Genomic DNA, 20052 nt, shown 5'->3' with positions numbered 1-20052 from the left:
ATCAAATATCTAGATATTACTGGCAGAACTAAGTATCTGGATTTTCAGTTTTTATCTGGATTTTGGCGTCACAGAATAGTTTATGCCAAAGTCTTTGCAATGGAGGGAAAAACCAAAAGAAGTGTTTAGTATGAGCAAAAGATAAAAATATTGTTTATCTACTGAAGAATAAGCTACTACTTAAAAGACCTTCAAGAGTCTAGCAACTTATGGCCACACTCATTTAATGAGAAACACAAGTGTTTTGGGTGATTATAACTGGACTCTGGTAAGCTGAGCCTAGCTCTGCCCTTCTCTTCTGGAGGCTCCCAGAGCTTAGCTATGCTATCAGGCTCGTCATCAGCAGGGGATAATGGCTTTCATAGAGCACAATAATTAAATCGACTGATTTCGAGTGCAGGTCTTTTTCATTAAGGAACTCTTATTTGAATCAACCCCCAAATTTCACTTTAACTTATTTTGTGTTCTGCATTCCCCCCCTTCCCCACAGAGGGGGATTATTTAGAGCACAAATTCCTGTGGAAAACTGATGTAGGCACTGTCCTACTGGAAAACATGAAATCGTTCCACAAAACAAACAATTATTGCCTCCGTGTAATCGACTTAAAAACCATACGTGTATTGTTATTTATTTTGTGTTTTGCTCAAACCCTTTTTGACTCCCAGTACTTCCAGTTTATCAGGTGCTCCTACGTAGAACTGCTATTTAAGCTGCAAGGAAAATGGCTCATGGAATCTCTTTGCTTTTATTCTTATTCTAGCTGGCTATGAGAATGGTTTGAGGCACATTTTAATAGTCCTCTTACATTATCATACCTTGACCATCATTCTAAAGTATATTGCACAGGTCATTTTTCCTATTGGGAATCCAAGTAAACTTTTCATTCTAATTTTTAATTTCAGCTTTAAAATATATTCAAATGAACATTTAGCAACTAAGATCTGATGCAGCCAAAAGTAAATAAATAATAAATAAATCTTTTTAAAAAATGAACATTTAAATTCATGCTTACGGTTTTAGCAGTTGCATTTGATCTCTCGTATTCTCCTGCCTTTTTCCTTTCTAAAAAATTTTCAAGGCCTTTTTAACACATTGACAAATGTCAAATTTATTGTATTTATTAAAATTTGTAATAAAATGACTGCCATTCTTTTGGCCCCAAAGAGTCATATCAAACAAGCTATATGAAATGTTGCCAAAGCTCAGGGTTAAACTTTAGAGATTAATACACATTTCCTTAGGTAATTAGTGAATGGGATACCAAGCAAATAAAGCTGGGACGATAAGATTTATTCATCTCCCAAATTAGTTTTTAAGTTGCCATTTTATTTTTCAGATTCTACTTTAGGCTGAAATGATTTTGGAATTTCAGATTCTACTTTAGGCTGAAATGATTTTGGAATTTTATCATTTGACTACTGTAAAAACAATCAGGGATTTGAAACTTACGAGTATTCATCACAACTGAAAACAGTCTTCTCTAGAAGAGGTTAATGGAAAAAGAAATAATAGGAGGTGGAAGATAAACTGCTTCTTTCACAACTGGTGCTGCAAACAGCATTCTAACTAATTCAGATAAGCAGCAAACATGGTTGTTAGGGGATATTTATGACAGCTGCATCTGTGTGACAGCAATGAAGCATTAAAAATGGCAACGGGCTTGCTATAAAACACATCTGCAAGAAAGACAGGTAGCTAGGCTGACGATCAATCATCAGGACACGTGAATAATTCTATACTCGCTGGCCCATGTGCTGGTAAAGTCAGCTCCGTACGTATATGTAAATAGAAAAGCTCGCTATTCGGCAAAGAGCCACAGCAGGGAGTAATTTTTATTTTTAATTCTTAAGAATATGTGTGTTCACACATCATTTTTAAAAATCCGACAACGTTGAACAGGTCTCTGTGAGTGTATTCTCAAGAAGAATACACTCAACATTTTCAGGTTATATTTGTAGTTAATTTCTGACTTGTTATCTTACCCATCTTTCAATTAATTTAATGGGATCATACAGCTCCAAAACAAACAGATTGCATCCCACAGTTTGGGGAGCAAAATCCTGGAAACTTATTCAAGAGCTAGGCTCATTTTCAAGTTTAGATCTTAGAAAATTTAAATGGTGCATGCAACCACTGTCTATTTAAGTAACGTTTAAGATGCATGAATAGAATTAAAATTATAGCCAAATAATAAAAGGGGTCTTCTCTGTCTTTCACTGAATTCACATAACTTCCATTTACGCTAATGGGAGTTAAGCACCTGCTCTGCAAAGAAAATAGACCCCTATCTGTGAAAATAAACGTGTACAGTATATTTTCCAGATACAATGCTCAAATCAAACCACCAAAAATGTATGCTATATAAACAAAGCATCATGTGGCCTACCTGAAGACACTTGTTTTATATTTTACCTCCTTAGTCGTAGACCTTGAGATATTACTCATGCCTTTGCTATTTAAATGTACCAGAAAGAAAAAAGAAAAAGATGGACAGACTCAATCTGGTGATTTCAGTGAGCTCATACACAATCCTCTGTTTACCCCTTCAGAAGTTCATAATAAATTGCATCAGTAAATCTGGATTCGAGCCACTGCTCTCTGCCATCATCTTAAAAGTCACGGAGGACAACTGTATATAAGAGAGGAGGGCATGATCATGGGCGCACTGTGCTGGGACTCCCTGCAGCAGCTGCAGCCTCGGCTGGGACAGGAGACGAGGCAGACGACTGTTAACGACTGTGACACCAGAGTCCCTTTCTGCAGCGCCCTTCTGGCTGAGTGTGAGGTCTCACAGGAAGGCACGTCTACCTGGACTTGAATGGAGCTCTCTCCATTGGCAGTCACAGGAGTCACAGAACCTCTATCAGGAGGTTCTTGACACCGAGGTGGACAGAGAAAGGCTGCCCCTCTCGACTCCACCTAAAGTAGGCATCATAGAGATCTTTCCCAAAACTCTATTATACTTTCAGTTAAAATTATGATGTGATCAAAAGAGGGTTGTGGGGAGGTAAATTAGAATATCCACCAAATATCCAAATATGATATTTAGAATATAATGTCATTGCTATTCTCATCCAACATTTTTGAATAGTCTTAAGGAATAGGTAATAATAATATCATATGGCATGCACTACAGATTTCTCCTTCTTCCTAATTGTCTAGGTCAAGGCCAAAATTTTTAATTTCTGATCTGCATTGTGAGTGGTATTGAAAGCAATACTCTTGTGGACAGGAGGGAATACAGAATTTGAGGGGCCCAGTGCAAAATGGAAACATGGAGCACCTTGTTGAAAAATGTCTTAACAATCGGAAGACAATGACAACAGAGCATTAAACCAAGCTCAGGGCTCCTCTGCACGGGGCCCTGCAAGACGGCACAGGTGGGACAACCATGAAGCCAGCCTCGCTCTGAAACAGGACCTTACGAAAGATAGCCTGCTGCCCCCTCCTGCCTTCTCCTCAGCCTAACAGAGGTCTCAGTCAAGTAAACCATGGGAGAATGAACGTGAGATGTTCTCCGGTAGACAGACACCAGTTCTATGTACTGAGGTCCCGAGGAAAATGGAGCAACAAAGTGTCCTCTAAAAACTACCATTTACTTCCTTATACAGATTGTATTGTAAGGCTTATCGAAAAGTGTTCCATCTTCTTCCTGGAGGGTTCCACAAAGCAAGGTTTTCTATCCAAAGGCCAGCGTGACCCTGGTGATGGGCTCTGTTTTAATGGGGACTGGAGGACTAGTTTTCGATACAGATAATGGTAGCACTGTCTCCTGGCAATCTGATCCTCAGTGACATATTTTTTCTTTCCCTGTATTTTTTTCCTTTTAAAATCACTTCCTGCTTAAACCCCTTCCCTCTCGTCAGTCATGCACCAGCGTTGGATTTGACCTCAAATTCTAAATGGGCCAGGTTGCCGTGAAGGCGCTCCACCTGGCTTTCTGCAGTGTAGGTGATTAGGAAGGCTGGGGAAGCACTGTTTAGGGGGTGCCCTTCTAAGGACAGCTGTGCTCTGTCAGGTCTAGGTTTAGTGAACGAGACAATAGTAATTACAGTAATGGCAGCATTTGCCTATGAGCTACCATCTCTCCGAAGTGGGCTTCAGCTAAACTCAGCTGGAGGAGTTGTCTTTCCTTTTAGGAACGTGGAACCTCTACAGAGTTGGTCAGAGTTGGTCTTCAGAGACTTAGAACAGGCTATAGAGGCAAGCAAAGAGAAACAGAAAAGGACCCCTTTATTTCTCCCCCAAAATACATATAAATATGTTTGTAAGGTATTTACAAATTTAAGAGAAAAACTATACTTAAAACAAAATTATCTTGTAAAGTCTGAGTTTTTCTGAGCTATGGGTTACTTTTTAGGATCAAACAATACAGAAAGAACTGTTCAAACGTATAAGCTTATCCTGATTTTCGGTCGTTCAGAAAAGGGCTCGAAGATTATAATATTACCTACTCTCAATAAAAGAGTATATCCCCCCCCCGTTTTTTTTTTTTTTCCCCTGGTAGTGAATTTGTAGGGATAAACAACCCTACAAATTTTGGGGCCTATTATATGTCACAGAGATTTTTTTCTATAGCCTGTCTAGACTCCAGACAATAGGTGAGACTGGCCTAGAGTTGCAGACATTTCCATAGTCTGTAATGTCCCTTAGAAAAGTAAGGGCAATAATACTAAAATGAAAACCAGCCTGATCTGCTGGTACGATAGGAGAAATATGAGTATGACAACACTTTACAACTTAGAAATGATGACAACAACCTAGGAAGAAGTTTTAGCAGCCATATATCAGCCAAAACAACTTCTACAAAATCATACACACTCCCCCAGTATGAGTCATATTCAAGTAATGTTGTCCAATGGCTATAAAATCACCTTATTGCAGAAAATTCTGTATATATGTTATGTTGTATTTTCTTATTGCCTAGAGGTGGTGTGTGTGAATGTATATTACATATATATGAATATATGACCACAAATTATTTGTGGTCAGCATACAGATTTTTCAAAATGCCTTACTTTAAATAAACCAGATTGTTAGACTATTCTGCTTTTCAGCCCTCTTGGATAAAACAATTAATGTTGCATATAATCTTAAGAGAATTAAGGGACGTTATGTGTAAGCAAGGGAAGTGGAGAAAAGAGTTTTTAAATTTCATCTATTTTCTACCATTTTGTCTCTGAGCATGTCTCCACATACCTATTTTCTCTCCTACAATTGTACTTGTTCTAAACAAAGGAAAGGAGGAGAGAAACCTTTTGTTTCTTTATATTCTCCTTCTTTGCTACCTTTTAAATTTTTAAATAAATGAACCAATATAGAATAAGTGTTTTTGTTGCTTGGTTTTATGATGATGAAGACCATGAAAAAGATGCACTGATTTTAAATATTCATTGAAGAAAATATTGCTTTAAAAATATTGGCAATATTTTTAATTCAGAGGGTATTCTCTTTCTCAAAGACTCCAAACTACGTCAGTAGTCACTGGACCATTTGCATCTTCACCACTGGGGATGAATATTAACAGAGTCTTTGTCACTGTTAGAATGACTCAGCTTATGACATCAGGAGTAGTTGAGGGGTGGCGGGGGGACGGCAGCGGGGGGGGGGGGGGGGGGAGGAGTCTAATGAAATAGACGGCATGCAGTGAAAACAAGAGATTCTTCTAGCTGTTCTCCTTAGAGTTGTACATCCCCAAACAGAAGACTCCCATCTCTGAAGTCATTTAGTTTCTGTCTCTGGCCGAATTAAAACACATACGTACACACACACACACAAACACCATCCAGCTTGTTTCAACACAACCAACTCTACCATAGAGCGTCATCAAAAGTTCCATTGTAGAGCAAACCATCTAGGATTGCCAAAATTACAGAAAGCTCATTGATGAAACCATAAAGAACCCTTCGCAGTGTAATCAGCTATGCCCATCCACCAGGCACTCAAAGAGCACTCCCAAGGTCTAGGACATTATATACACAAATGCAGTATATTTTCCCCCGGAATGCAAATGTTAGATTCATATTACACGAAAACAATTTACACAACACTCTTGTTTTGCTTGAAAGTTCAATATTTTCTTTGTCTTTAAGAAAAAAACTCTTTAACCAAAATGAAGGTTTTTGTCAATACTTTCTCATAGAGTAAAAACAAATAGATATGCTTCTGTAAAATTGACTGATAATGTAACATTAAGTATAGTATGAATATTCAAGGAGATTTATATGAAAAAAAAATGTAGTTTTTTCTTTTGATATGTACCGTGATATTCAGAATGACTTTACATGTCATATAACAGGATAAACCGGAGAAGTACACACTGCATATAATAACTTTGAATACCATGAAAACGATATGAAGTTCTGATTCCCCTCAGCTTCTTTAATTGGCTACTTTTAATTAAAGAGTAATAGTATATACCTTTTCATTGAACACACCAACTAAAGCTTGACTTTTCAAAGTAAACAACAAATTCCAAATTCAATGTTCGCATGATGAATTTGGCAAACTTTTCATTTTCATGACGCGGGGGGGGGGGGGGGGGGGGGGGGGAGTGCCATGCTCCATCACAGGATGGCTGGGAATTCTACAGCGCTCTGAAAGCCCGATCGCTAACTGACGCACGGCCCTGCACGTGGACGCGGAAGACCAAATTAGGCCCTGAGGAAGTCTCACTAAACTCCCACCGAAGTCAATAGAAATTTGCAAACGCACTCGAGAGGGCTCTCAGGGCCCACAAGGTGCTGTCAATAATTTCACTAGGTCTTCAAACCAGATATACAAGCAAAAACAAAACCAAAAAAACTGAACAACAAAAACAAAATCAACACCCAAACCAAATAACATGTACCTCTCCGACGTCATAGATCCAAATACGGCCTTCTGAGTCCCCAACGGCAACTTCTTTGCCACCTTGAGCCCAACGAACACGGTTTAGGGCGGATGCCCCCTCAATGGCCACACTTGCTGTTGGAACCTGCCAAAGGGGTTACGACAAAGAATCTCTGAATATGAACTTAAATATACGAATTCACAACGATACGTTTAACTGGATGAGTCACCACTGCCTACATGTGCATTAAGTACTATATATCCCTTGTGCAGGGGTGAAAAGGATTCATTGTTCTTAAATCATATGCTCCACTGAATTAAAGAGTAGAGAGAAGAGACACTTTCACAAAAAAAGGAAAAGAGGGAGAGTCTTTTTCCACAGTCAATGGGCAGTGAGTGACATAAATATTTCTTCCGATTATGCAGGGTGCACAAACAACATACGAACACAGCAGCTAAATGTGATACTTCTTGATCAGGTCATGATTTATGGATCAATGGAGGGGGAGATTTCAGGATTTACCAAGATTAAGGATACTCTAAAAGGGGGAATGGCGTATATGGTGGGAAAAAAGTCATATTAAGGGTCTTCAGGGGAAAAAAATGTATTGATCCCTCAAAACCTCATCAGGGAGGGGATGCTCAGAAGAAGAAAAAGCAAGCAAAACTGCAAGTTCTCCTTTCTTTTTTCTTTTCTCACCCCCCCACCTTTTTTCTTCCTCCTAGCAATACCAAGGTGTAGGAAGTTCTCCATAACTCTGAAAATGTCCTCAGGGTGATATCCTGATAGAATGTACCACTTACTTGTAGAAAAGGCCTTACATCTCCTCTAATAAACACCTGAAATCTGCCAATGTTGATAATTACAATATTAATCATTATTAAAGTGAACCAGAGGTGCTGAAATGGAACCTGCAGTATTTGTTACAAGAAGCTTAATATTTGGAAAAAGAATTTTAGTGGGTCTGCCCCTCTTTTCATCATCAGTTGTGTCAACACTCATCTTGAAGGTTGGAAGTTTATAACTGATAGATCAGATCTCCAAGCCTTCTACAAGAAAGTTGAATAGGAAATGACAATAGCCCATTAAAAATGAAAAAAGGTAAATGTTAAAATAAAAAAGGAAAAAAATATATAGTGAAAAGAGGGCCACCAACATCATCTTATGCCACTGTTTTAAGACCTGTGTCTAATAAACATGTCCTATTAGGATGGAAACACCACATGTACTGTGCCTTAGCTCCCCTGGCATTCTGCTATTCAGGGAATTGAAACCATCTGTTTATATGATATTATTGACCCAATACCTATCTTTAAAATAGCAATAAAAACTCCATCATATGTAAGAATCTATGTTTAAACTTAATCTTGAAATCAATAAAAATTCTTTTACCTGCTTAAATCACTGTATGTCAATTGACAGCAAAAATGTCAAAAGTCCCCAGCTCATTTTTTTTTTGATACACAATTTCTACAGTAAAGGGACCTGCTGTGCAGTGCTGGAGACTGAATTTTTAACCAAACTTTTTAAAGGCCAAAACAATGTGAATTTAGTTTGGGCCATAATTCTGTCAATGCACTTTATTATTAGTGTGCTACTCAGCAAAGAAATCTGCGATTCAGCTATAGAGTTTCAGAGTTAACTTTTAACTCCATAATTTAGAGAGATCATACAGGATCCTACTTTCTCTAACACTAGTTAATAACAGATTTTATCTGTGAACAATCTCAAAAATTGAATAAAAAGTATTTAATCTTAATATAATACTCAAAAGAAAGTGATTTTTTTGATACATTTTAAATTATGCCTAAAACATTTTAAAGAATTTTATTTATTTGGAATTAAGTAAAGTAGCAAACTGGAACAATTAATATTTTAACCATTTAAAAATATCTTTTCATAGATATTATAAGTGGTTAAAAAAAAAGGCTATCACAGTCTATAACATGTGCTAAAAGAATTATCAAATGCATGAAAAAAATGACAAAAATATATTTTATTAGTTTGACCAGTAATGAGCTTTCAGAAGTTGATGAATCTACAATGAAAATAATCCATATATTGTCTCTGGCTTTCTTACTCTTGTATCTCAGTTTCGGATATATTTTCATATTTTTTTTAAAGACTCAATCATTTTAATTGCAAAGACAGGATGTATATACATAATTTACTACATTGTGTAGAGGTGACACTGAAGTAGGTGAATATGAACTATCCTTGCATAGGAGCAGTCAGAATAACTTGGTTTAAAAGCACAGTATTTTGAACAAGGACAAAGAAACACTGAGACTTCAGGTTTTTTTTTTTTTTAAACAAATCTAATTCCTAATTGGACAAATATTTGAAAAATCTTATTCAACTTGATAGAAGGCAAAAATGAGTGTTTTAAAAAGTGTTCAGTTCATTAGTGGATTTGAATCAGACTCAACGTATCTACTATTATTGTGAAAGCAGAACTACGATCACCGCAAAACTAAACGATCTGCATGCCAAGTAACCATTTTTAAAAATGGTTAACAATAAAACACTTATGTGGTTGTCTCTTGATACCTAGAGCGAGGGAAGGGAAAACACGTTTGGCAATGCTGAGATATTAATTTTGTTTTACCTAAAAAGCCGATTAAAACACAAAACCAAACGAGAAGAGTTACAGAGGAATTACTATGGAGTTGGTAGAACACTCCATTACATCATAGTTGAGTATCACCTGAACTCACTTCTACTAAATCTGATTTCTGACTGGGTCTCCTAAATCAATCTGGAAAATGTGTTTTTGGTTGTTTAGAGTGAATTGAGTTTATTCTAGCAGATAGAAACAATATGATTTTAATCAACGGTGATGAAAGACTTTGGGAAACCATCACATCGTAGAGTAATAACACCTTTCTATAAAAGCAGTAATGTTATAAACATTTCAACATCTGAAATGATGGGCACTGCACGTATTCATGCCCTTTATTTCCAAAGATGCTTCATTACGTAACTCTTGTCCTTGTCATACACTTCTGGTAGCCAAAAGGAAAAAATAGACGTAAATGGAAAGTTTTTTTAAAAGACAACTATTTGGCAGTGGTTTTAGATGTATATAATCTTGCAAGATACAATGACTCAATAATAACACCTGAAGGATATTTCCCTGCCCCCTCCCAGAAAAAATACTAGGGGAGCCTGTTCCTCCTCATATCCTCCAGCTGTAGGCTTCCTAATTAAAAAGGCTGAGCTGTTTCCTGCTCAGAACACTTCAAAAGACCTCTCTCCCGTTCTCCACTTGACAAGTAGTTTTCAGCACTTGTTCTTCTTACCTGTCCATTCTTATTGATGGAGAGCTGCCCTGAATCACAGACCAGGAGACGACGACGAGACCATTTTATTGTATTAAACTGAAGGACATTTAATATTCATGTTTAAAAAACCCAACCAAAAACTCTGCTACCTGAATTAGCACCTCAATAATTTTGAGAAAGTGTAAAAAAGGAAAAATATACGTGGCATAATTTTTAAAACATTAATATATATAGCAAAAATTTTTAAAAGACTATTTCCTAGTGTTAATTGCTTTTTGAAAACATTTTTCACTTGTGAAGGACTCTAAATGTGACATGTTAAAATCTCATTAAAAAAATACTGAGTTTAACATACATGTTCAGAGTTTGAAACTTATAAAAGTCTGTCTGTGAGTTCGGTATCTTAGTCAAGGATTATTCACCTTGTAAATTTCAATTGGAGAATAGATCTAAACATAAACGATCAAGAGAATCATCTTTTATGGATTTAAAACAGAAATTGTGCAAGTAGCAAACACTGGCAAATAGCCCTTTTTAAAAGCCCAATCTCAAGTCAAAGTCCACAAAAGCTTACTTTTCCAAGTGTTTGCCAACAGAGTTATTTCAACACCCTGAAATATGCCCGAGTGTCCTTTCCCGCAGTAAAAGGCGTGAACACGTATGGTTTTGCTCTTTGCAGAGAAGGGTCGTCAATTGTCCAAGATTCCGCCACGGTTTAGGGATGAAGTGAGATTAAATGATTTGGGGCCAACGCATCTGCCAATACCCTGCACAGCAGCGGAGAATGGGGGGTCGGCAGCCCAGCTGCAATTGGAGGGTCTGTCCAAAAAAGGCCATTTCAGAGAGAGGGGGAGACGGAGAGAGGCCGACGGCTCCCCCCTCCCAGCCCGCCCGGCCCGGCGCCTGCGCCGCCGCTCACCTCGGTGTCATTGTTGAGGTTCCAGAGGTCCAAGCGCCCCATCCCGTCCACGCAGGCAAAGAGCGCGGGATGCACGGGGGACCACATGACATCGTACACATAGTCTGCATTGTCTTCAAAGGAGTAGAGCGGCTTGTTGTGCTGTAAAGCAGAGAGACCGTGAAGACTTTGTGGCGCTGCGGCTGCCTCGGGCTGTCTAGCGAGCCTAATTAAAAACTTTGCACATTCACAAAGTGTCATAAAACTTCCCGAGATGAAAGTCCTCGAGAAGGTGGACCGCAGCTTTAATGTTACTAGAACTGTCCACTGGCATAAGTAAATACGGTGGGGGGAGGGGGGCGGGGGAGGCGGGGAGGGACTCTTAAGGGGCTAGGGGCTGGGGGCTGGGACGGGCGGGGGAAGGCGGTTTCAGACACAGTCGTGCGAGACATTCCAGACAGGTGGCCGGGGCTGCCTAGGAGCTCGGAGATCTCGCCGGGCTATGCTCTGCGAGTCGCTCAGGGCCCGAACCCAGGCGTGCTCTGCCTGCCGAGATCAAACCCGCGGGGAAGGATCTGGAAGCCCCGGCGGTCCCGGAGACCCAGAACCCTTGGCATTGAAGGCAACGCCTGCCACCTCGCGGTCGTTTTCTGTAGCTGCAACTCTGCCTCCAATCCAACTCGAGGCCAAATTTATACTTTAATGGCTCCTCTGCGGCGGGGATGGGGATACATATTTTAAAGGGATTTGTAGCTCTTCTGGGAGGTGAAAAATCTCGCGGTTCTGAGTCTCTGGTCTCTCTCTCCAGGGTCAGTTCACCCAAATCGGGTGGACTGGCGGGGCTCAATGCAATGCCCCTGAACCTTCGTAGGAGGCGGACCACGTTTTCTAGATTACTCAGTATTTCTAAGAGCCCTGAAATCGGTGTTTTTTGGGGAAAATGCACTAGCACACCCCTACTGCCTACAAATGCTTCCCCTTCGGAGGGATACAATAAATTAAAATGGCACTCTTGATTTCCTGTGAATATTGTCACATCAAAATAGCAGAGAAGTCAGAGGCAAGTTTGAAAGTACACCAGAAATAAAACGTAATTGGACTTAATGAATTATTCATTCCATCTGGCTTGTCTTATTCTAATTTCTGCATAATGGCTTTACTAATCCCTGATCAATTAATGTAAAATGAAATTTAAATGATAATGAAAGCCCTAGAGATAAAAGAAATTAAGCATTCTTATATCCTCTGACAGAAATCTAAACAATGGGAGTTTTTTCCCCCAATGTCTTCCTCATCCAGTCAGCTGTCTGTACTCCTTTCATGGGTTCAGCTGAATGCCTGTACAGGCCAGAGTAATAAGATCAAAAAACGGTAACATACAATATGAACAATCAAATACTTTCCGCAGAAAATGTTCAAAGAATGTATCTGTGGGGAATCAGCTCCAAATATTCGAGCAAACTCCCCAAATGTACTGTGAGTGAAAATAAAACGCACAAAATGCGTGTGCTGAAATCACGGTGAGAAAAATCACGGGAAGACGATAAACTCCCACAGCCTAAACCTAATGCAAAAATTTGTTAAGGTAGTGACTCTACGTGATTTCTCCTTCCAGGAATTATCTTGCTTTGGCGTTGCTGAGACGTGAACACAACTGTAAGACTATTAAAGCAACGGAAGATTTTAGATGGGACATTGTATGTGTGGGGCGGGTAGCGTGTGTGGTCTTATTTTTAGTTTAAGAAGTACCTAAAACAAACATGTGACATTGAGATCTCAAAAAGAATTAAATGGACATTTAGCCTTATAGTTTTGTATTTTAATACCCTATACCTCTTTTATGCCAAAAAGTTCATGATATCCCATATGTGCACTGTAATTTGGAGCTAAGATTATCTGCCTATTTGCTATTTATGTAGCTTTTTTCCTTCCTCTCACTGCTTGGATGAGGTGATTCAAACTACCTTCCTTCAGCAAATCTGAATACCCAATGACCTTAAATTAATAGGATTATATCATCTTTTTTCCTTATTAATATAAAAAAAGGCAGGGTGGAGTAGCTGCTCCTTCACTGACTACTTGTGAATATTAAATCCTAAGTCTTCACAGAAGATTATTCCTGCCCCAAATTCTTGATTTTGTAGCTAGCTAGTCACTATTTGTTAGAGAATATGAGTAACGCATTTTTCTTAAAATCAAAGAGTAGAAAAGACTTACACATGCTTTAAAAAGTCAGTTCTCAGTATCTTCTCTTAGTAACCCAGCTGATAGTATAACTGAGTACACAGAGGTCTAGACACAGATGCACGCATACATTCAATACACATAACTCATCTTCAGTCCTTGCTTTGATCAATTAGAAAACCATCTAGCTTTAAACAGTCATCTTCTAAGGAGTTGATATTATTCAATATGTTAATTCTCTCAAATTACGCTGCTAATCTCTAGTGTTATTTCTTTCCTTTTTTCTTTTGGTGTCTTCCTTTTGAAGAAACTTGGTCAAAACTCCAGTATATCCTGCAGATTTTACTTTTTAAACATCTGGAAATAACTGCCTTGTTCATCTTACCAAAAACCAATTTTCTCGTGTTTAACAGTATTGTATTGAAATGCTATTATTCCCTAGGTTTTCTTCAGCCCCCTTATCACCTCCCACCTCCAAGACTGAAGTCACTGTGCAAGTTAATGCTAAGCTACAGATTGTGCATGTTTGGGGCAGAGAGAAGGATTTATATTTTCAAAGGCTTTGCTCTAACCTTGATAAATTCACAGGATGAAGAAGTCTTGGTGGAGACTGAAGGCATTTTTAGGGTACCAAGGGGACCGACATCTATGAAGCAACAGTTCCCACGTTTAGAACGGCACATGCTATAGGCATAGGCTAACGCCACTCTTACAATAGTAAGCAGTGCTATTCTGAATATGAAGTGCAGTTTTTTCAATAGAGGAGTTTTCCATTCTATCTTAGTTGGGACTCAGAAGGTAAGCTGAAAACCTCATTGAAAATTTGTCTCAAACATTTAATATAAAACATTTCATAATTTACATATATATCATGAAATATTAACAAAATATATCAAAAGCATTAGGGTCTAAAGATTCTGTTTTTGAATTTTGAAACATATGTTTGTATCTACAAAGTTGTTATAGCTTGCTATTGCATTATCACCGATTTTAGAACACTACAAGTTTTGAAAAGGTGGAGCGTGTAGGGGCAAATGTGACCAACGATTTTTGAGGAGGATCCTATAATATCATTTATATATATTAAAGATACAGAAGCTTGGTGATTTTAAATATTAACCCTGCAAAATACTCAAGGCCATTTAGTAAATTAAATATCATTCCACTATGTGTTACCATAGAAAGCGTTTTTTAAGACAATCAAATTTCACTAGACACAAACCCCTTCACTTGCGTGTTCTCTTTTCTGATGCCCTGTTTGGTATCAGAGACCCGTTAGAGAACAAAAAGGAAAACTGCCTTGTAACGCAGACTACGGCATGTGTGACACATGCCAATGAAATAAAGCTGCGACGCCCTGTGTTTTAGACGGGTTTCCAAAACTGTGCCAAAATGTTAAAATATCCAGACACCGACCAGTGTGATTTTAATGCCCTGATTCTCAGACAGAGCGGAGAAGCAGGCTACCAGTCACCTCCCAGACAGACTTGAAGGGCAGGAAAGGGTACATTAGTGGGTGCTTGCGTGTGCCTGACTCTATACACACATTGTCTAATTTAATCCGCATAAAATCTCTGTAAGGTAGACGGTATTTACAGAAGAGAAAATTATAGTTCAGGAAAGTTAGTAACTTTCCCAAGGCCACGAAGGTTGTAAGTGGTGGTGTTGGATTTGGTTCTCGGGTTTTTCTAGCTGTTAAGCACGTCCTCTATATGCCGGAACCGTGTGGTCCTCTATGAAACACAGTGAAGGTCTTCGGTCTTTACAGAAAGAGCAAAAGATCTGTTCCCTCTCCACTTCGCTGTCCCCGTCAATTCAACCAGTACTTACTAAGCACACTGTAACTTGTAGAAAGAGTTCAAAACTATCACATGCACAATGTTTCATTTCCTGAATCGGTTATTAATAATCCTGAAGATGTTACCCATACAATTCCAGGCACCCTCAGCACCCTGTGACACTAACAGAAGTCTTTCTTTCCTGAAAACTAGGAAACAGGATGGAAATAGGCCTTTAGCCAGCAGAGATTAAAGCAGGCCATGCATTAGAGAGCAGAATAAAATGAGGCTAAGAGGCAAAGATCCGGGTTCAAGTTCACTGAATGTCTATACAACTTTGGGTGAGGGACTCATCTGATAGATGGGGATAACACAAGGAGTATAGCATAGAAAAGGAAGTAGGAGAAAGTGGAAAAACTACAGACCTTGGGAAATTGAATTTAACATTCTTGGATCTGAAGTTTATTTTTCATCTGTAAGACGGAAAGCTAGAGCAATTGACCTCAAGGGTTCCCACTGGCTTTGTGATTCTATGACTCTGTTCTGTGGTAAGGGCTGAGTGGAATAAAGCATGTGAAAGTTTAACAAAGAGTTATTCAAAACTAAGTATTATAATTAAAGCCATCTTCCTTGATGTTCTGTGGAATTCATATCATAGTGATTCTTTTTTACTTTGTATTTCACCAAAATACACAAAGATGTATGAGGGTAGTTTTCAGTGAGAAAAACTGAAATAATAAAAGAAGACCTCCTATTTGACCAGAGAAGGGGTAAAGACTATTAAATTTACAAAAGAGAGGCAGGTAGTGAACTCTGTTCAAAAATGAACTGTTACAACATCCATCAACGTTTTACCATAAAGACGATCTCTGGATTGAGCTTTGATTTTGTAAGTATACTTCTGACAATGACTAGAGCTGCGTATTTTTCCAATCAGTTAACTGTAAAATGATTTCATGAGAGGTGAATTTCTGTTTCTGACGTTAGAAATGTACCAAAGTCACATCCAGGGAATATAGTGTTTGTTTTATTTTCCTCTATATGATTTTTTTTCCCTCCTATCAGGCAGCTCAAGGCATCCTAATGGGCTTTAGTTTTTTTTGCAGGTTGGTGAATAGGAAGATTTGTGTTAAAATGCCTCCTAACACCTCCAAACACTGTGGTTCTTGAGGTTGCATTTGCCTGTAAATGATTAGCTCTCAAAGCCAACTTAGAAATGCCTGCCCAAACCATGGACCTTTCTTTTGGTGACGGGGGGAGTGGGGAAGGGGGTATTTCATGGGTAGGTCAGGTCGGGGTGGACAACTAACAGTAGAATTTCTATGTATTTATTCTGAAATAAAAGGAAAACAAATGGAATCTTACCTTGAAAACTCTTATCTTGTTGGGGGAAAAATGATGACCAAAATACTAAACAATGAGTAATAAGAAAATGTCCTTCAAAAATTGTCATGTGGGTTCCTGTGAAGTAATTAAATAGCCAGCTAGTTCTTCCAGGAAACATTAAAATGTGAGACCACAATATCACTTTTTAAAAAACCACCAAAGGACCCCCAGACTTCAAGCTCACACAAAAATGGATGCTTCTACCATAAAAAGAAAGTGCTTAAACAAACAAACCAACCCAAACTCACAAACCAAACCAAACCAAACCACCAACTTTCTTGGCCCAAAAGAAGTGCTGCGAATTTGGTACTATGGCTGGAAAACATTATTTGCAACTTAATGTAGTGTCTTTCTAAAGCACAAAGTATCCTGTATTTATCTTAATTTCTGTGGCTAATATTGTAACAATACTCACGATACCCAAATCCTATCTTTACCTGCTTCTACCATGGTCAGAAATTCAGAATCAGGCATAAACACTTTGGATGAGCTATTCTTAACAGAAGATGTACAGTGGGTCTGTTTGTTGTTTGTGTACATTAACCAAAAATACATTTAAGGACTTTAACTTGAATTAGTTAAAAGAATTACAAAGAAGGTTATAGAAATCCAGGAATTTAGCATTTGCCTCTCTATAAATGTAGAAGTTTTGCTAAGTAAGTACTGAAGCCACATAAAAGGTGTTCTTTGCTGCACTACCTTCCTCTACGGCTTATTTGCATGGAAGAATCCTTCTAATCCAGGAGGCGCCAGCAATAAAGGGGATAAATCCATATAAAAGAATGGATACATATTCACAGGTTCTGACTAGCGTTTGAGTGTTTCAAGCCACGGAAAAAGCTACCAGCTTTGCCTCCCTCATTCATAAAAGGAGTTATTTCCCCACACTGGCACGAGTTTTATGCATATCAGCTCCACCTAAAGGTTCTCCTTTAAAACAGGCATTTTAGTGAAACAAATCTGTACAGAATCCTTGTGAAGACACTCAGCAAGCAGGGGTGCTCTTCTGAATTGAGCTGTTTGCATTCACCTCAGCTGCTAGGGCTCTTTTGGTAAGTTCTGCCTCCGGGCTTATTTGAGTGGAGGCAGGGCAGAGACGGTCACTCGACAGTTTGCTCATTGGTACCATGTGGGTGGCCATCCTCTGGACGTGACTGTCTGTCTCTGACAGACTCTGTGGCTATAGAAGGAAGCAAGCAAGTTCAGAAGAGCCCCTCTTTGGTTACTGCTGCCCCAATTCTACTGCTACCACGGCCAAGTGGTTTCATATGCAACATGACGTTAGAGAAAGAAACATTCGACATGAAGATAACGTTCAGGTGGATGAGAGCCTGTATTAGGAGGCAGGCGGGACGGGATGGAGACTGGTGTGAAGGATTAGCCGGTGCAGAGGGATGACCTAGGGCTGGACCTAGAAGCAGCTAGAAGTGTGGTTGTAGCCGTGCCTTGAAAAGTTAGAAGGCGGAGCCAGTATAGACATATTTGCAGGCTTAAGCAGCTTTATTTATTTGTTCCTATTGCGGGTTAAACTGCACAACTGCATTTTATTAGTGGGTAGATTAAGTGGCAGAATATTTCCACTCTGGTCCTTAAACTGTCCACCTCCATCCACTCTAGCATCTGGCTTATAAATTCTCTCCCCATTGTAAACAAATTTATATTTAATATATATTTATAAATTATATACATACATATATATATAAATATATAAATTTACAAACATATAATTCTTAAAAATTTAAAAAGATAAAGTTATAAACCTAGATCCATGGATTACACCTTGATTCTCCCTTCATAACTTATGTCTAAATTCCCCAGGTAAACACGTGCCAGTTCTCAGAGCTAATCTGACATTAGTGGTCGCACTACATTTAGTAAATATAACATTTAGACAAATTTCATGTCTTTTTTGAATTTTATATACACTAATATGTATAAAATGGATAACTAATAAGAACCTGCTGTACAAATTTCATTTCTTTTCGAGAAGTCACATACCAAAATACCCAGGTTTAAAATCTAATGGTGGGCTTCCCTGGTGGCGCAGTTGTTGAGAGTCCGCCTGCCGATGCAGGGGACACGGGTTCGTGCCCCGGTCCGGGAAGATCCCACATGCCGCAGAGCGGCTGGGCCCGTGAGCCATGGCCGCTGAGCCTGCGCGTCCAGAGCCTGTGCTCCGAAACAGGAGAGGCCACAACAGTGAGAGGCCCACGTACAGCAAAAAAAAAAAAAAAAAATCTAATGGTAAAATTGTCTAGTAATTAAATACTTCATTCTACTTGCTCAACAATCGAATGTATATCGTATACATTCAATTGTTATATATGTGTCCTGCATACATGTGAAGGGCACATTTTCAAAGGGTCAAGGCAAGTTTTTTGTGGGTCTGCACCCGAGTCTCCTGGTGTTAAATGCAATGTATCTTTTATATTATATTCAGGAGTAGGATAGCTGACAGTTGTGTTTATTTTAACGGTGGAGAGAACTGGCACAGAGAATCCCACATAAGCAGAAGTTCAAAACATTCAGTTCAGACATGGAATACATTTGATATGCTTCCTGCTTTGCAACAGATTTGCTTACCTTATTTTATTTTGCCTAAACCAAACTGAAATTAACTTCTATTCAAAATGGAAACACCAGCTAAGCATGAGGTGAGGTGATTCAGGATACTAAAGATGGGCATGGGAAAATAACCTAGTATTAATTATGAACCCTGGACGATTTGCAAGGCTAAGAGGTCATATGAGGCTGCCCAAGACGGAGCTACGTTGGTCTGATGCAAACACAGCTCCTTTGGGGAACAGAGATGAGTTTTAATTTACCTTCCAACATCAGACATGACATGCGGGTTAGATCAGGAGGCGGAGGTGGAGGTATCTTTGAATCTCATAACTGTGTAGATAGTTGTATCTGTTATTTGTTATTCTCATTCTCTCTTCAAACATTAGTGCTTAGAAGGAGAAGGCTGGGGAGGGCAACTCACGCAGCATAGCCGTGAAATGAAAAGGCAAACATTTCCGCTCTGGTTAAAAGAGCAAAAGAAAGGATTCAGCAAGCCCTTCTCGCACAACAATAAAGCCCAGTCAGCTGGGTGAATTTTAAGTCTCAAAAGTGTTTGCACTTATATGGATTATTCACACATGGCTGTATAAATATTTAGCAGCTATAGTTATGTGTTGGTGGGTGAATGTTTGGCGGGGTAGCGGGGGGCGGCTCAGGTTGGGGCAGGGGTAAAAGGACAGGAAGCATGAACACAGGCTACGTCTGGCTGTGACTTGATGATTACATTCTTGTGGTTTCTTTCAAAGTTAAAGTATTCTCCCTGGGTGAGCTTAAAACAGGAACCCCCTTCTTCCCCCCCAGCCCCCGCCAAAAAAAAAAAAGGGAAGAAAAGAATCCGGTGACTGGCACAGGTAGTTTATTGAAAGCCGATTTTAATGTTTGCTACCTTATATTAGGAAGGGGGAGTGAAAATGAGGATAAGGGAAGAAAAAATAAGTCAGACACCACCTGAATGTCTTGTTTACCACAGAGGCAGCTAGCAGGGCTTTGGGCTTGTGGGAAAAAATGCACTCTGTCATCGGTCAGTGTTAATGGCAATAAACTATTGATTTCATTAATCTTCTTGCTTGTGTTAAGTGTTATGCTTAGATACTGTAATAGCCATATCTTTAACTTTTGATTTT

At 39.0% G+C, this 20052-nt stretch overlaps 1 protein-coding gene across 2 annotated transcripts in view; it reads right to left on the bottom strand.

Moving 5' to 3' along the window:
• DYNC1I1 (dynein cytoplasmic 1 intermediate chain 1) overlaps positions 1–20052 on the bottom strand; it is a 345033-nt gene that overhangs the window by 13720 nt on the left and 311261 nt on the right. For both annotated transcript variants that reach the window (XM_027102495.1, XM_027102496.1), the window contains 2 exons: positions 11037–11177; positions 6852–6977 (listed from right to left, as the gene is read on the bottom strand). In XM_027102495.1, the coding sequence (XP_026958296.1) occupies positions 6852–6977; positions 11037–11177 (267 nt within the window). The remainder of the gene's footprint in view (positions 1–6851; positions 6978–11036; positions 11178–20052) is intronic.

Source organism: Aethalodelphis obliquidens, unplaced genomic scaffold (assembly GCF_003676395.1).
Source record: "Aethalodelphis obliquidens isolate GAN/ISIS:26980383/991018 unplaced genomic scaffold, ASM367639v1 scaffold5, whole genome shotgun sequence".
NCBI classification, from domain to species: domain Eukaryota; kingdom Metazoa; phylum Chordata; class Mammalia; order Artiodactyla; family Delphinidae; genus Aethalodelphis; species Aethalodelphis obliquidens.
The sequence above is the reverse complement of the archived record's forward strand: the minus strand, read 5'-3'. Positions and strand labels throughout refer to the sequence as shown.